At 37.1% G+C, this 1,746-nt stretch overlaps 1 protein-coding gene across 1 annotated transcript in view; it reads right to left on the reverse strand.

The window, feature by feature from the left end:
• LOC107094406 overlaps positions 1-1,746 on the reverse strand; it is a 35,474-nt gene that overhangs the window by 7,128 nt on the left and 26,600 nt on the right. The window contains exons 16-17 of the mRNA XM_015389979.1: positions 1,435-1,563; positions 928-1,081 (exon numbers count right to left, since the gene is read on the reverse strand). Of these exons, the coding sequence (XP_015245465.1) occupies positions 928-1,081; positions 1,435-1,563 (283 nt within the window). The remainder of the gene's footprint in view (positions 1-927; positions 1,082-1,434; positions 1,564-1,746) is intronic.

Raw genomic sequence — 1,746 nt, forward strand, 5'->3', positions numbered from 1 at the left:
ATCAAAGAGCTATCTTTAAAAACACTGAATATTTTATTTATAATATACTTTATAAACATATATTTGTTAAACATAATCTTATAATATATTAACATAAAACTTTGTGTTTATCATTAATATTCAATTGCAAAATATATAACTTTGCATGTATTTCATCCAGTTTGAGTTCAGTTTAAATAGTTTTTTAATCTGAATATGTGTAATCTAACTTAAAGGTCATTTTAGAATTTACTTTTGGTCTTTTAAAGGGTTGTGACATGTAATAGATTATTGTTATATTATCTCTGGCTCATCTTTCATGTGAATAAAATGAGATCTAAGGAGCCTCCTATTCATTCTGACTGCAGCTGTCTGAACTGTGGTCTGATCCGAGATGGGCGTCCTCAAGGCACGTTGGCCAGTGTCCAATAAGGGGTCTACGTATGTAATGTCTATGTGTATAACGACCAGCGGTTGCCTAACTTTTGTTGTAGTTTTATATCATCTTTGAGGCCATTCGGTTGTGGTTTTCATATTTTCAGCTGCTTTCTTCAGCGTTCACTGATGTCATCAGTTGCTGGTCGGCTGAATAAATCTGTGGATTTAGTCTATCGATGTTGGCCTGACAGTACTGTTGCCATGGTTATTTTCACACATGGTGGGAGCATTCTGGGTATTTATAATAATTTTCATTTGTATTGAATGGTGGACGATAATACAGGTGAGCAAGGGAACAGATCCTGACCCCAGTACCTGGATATAGAGTCTATTAACATGTTTACACAGATTTATACATCTGACTGTGCAAGTTTCAAATGTTTTGTTACCACTAAGTTTTAGTTAGGAAGCTGCAATAGATGCATGAAACCCCCGGTGAAGCAGAGGTAAGAAAAGCTAACATATGGACTATTAAAAAACTACAGAATATTTATGTGTAATTGCACCAACCTCTTCGAATTTGGCACGTCCAAACTGGGTCTAGAATTTGTTCCTTGTTTTCTGATTCAGCATACAGCAGGGTAAGATCAAAGGTCCGGTTTGGGTTTCCGATATACACCTCGTAGAAGTTTGGGACTGAGCCGTCATATCTGAAGGTTAATTTCTGTGCAGAAACATCAGATTAAAGCAGAGAGTGAAATACAGCGGATCATAACGTCCGTCACCATGGCTGTGTGCTTATGTCCTGATTAGTTTCATCACTCGGACCAGAGACCGTACTCTGGTAAATTAATAAATAAATAAACCACAAAAATTCTGTTGCAAAGTGAGTACTTTCATATGAAAGGTAATGAAATATACATATAATGGTCTAAGAGAGATCTGTAAACACAAGTTGCCATCAGAACATCTAATCTTCTTAGGTTCTGAGATCTACACTAGTGCATTCATACATGTATAGCCGCCACCTATTGGTGATAATTAATTAGCCCATATTAACATCATTGCAACACATACCTGTGGTTGGATCTCAGCTGTTTCCAAAGAAGCTTTAAGAGTAAATTTCTTCTGCATCTTTAGAGACCGATCAGGTCGAGGCTTTTTGATCAATTCAAAGCCAGATGATGATTCTTCCTTATCCACCGACTGCAAAAAGAAACAAAGGACTTTTTTTTCCCCGAGTTTGAATGTTTAATGGCGAAACTAATAATGAGATGCCTGTGTGAGGTCTCAGTCATCGGGGTCATGGCTACCACAAACAGCCTTAAATAGGCAGGCCAGATTAGTCTGTAGTTAAACATTCCAGATCAGATGCTAACCGCGTCCTGA

The sequence above is a fragment of the Cyprinodon variegatus genome, unplaced genomic scaffold (genome assembly GCF_000732505.1).
Source record: "Cyprinodon variegatus isolate N-32 unplaced genomic scaffold, C_variegatus-1.0 Scaffold481, whole genome shotgun sequence".
NCBI classification, from domain to species: Eukaryota; Metazoa; Chordata; class Actinopteri; order Cyprinodontiformes; family Cyprinodontidae; genus Cyprinodon; species Cyprinodon variegatus.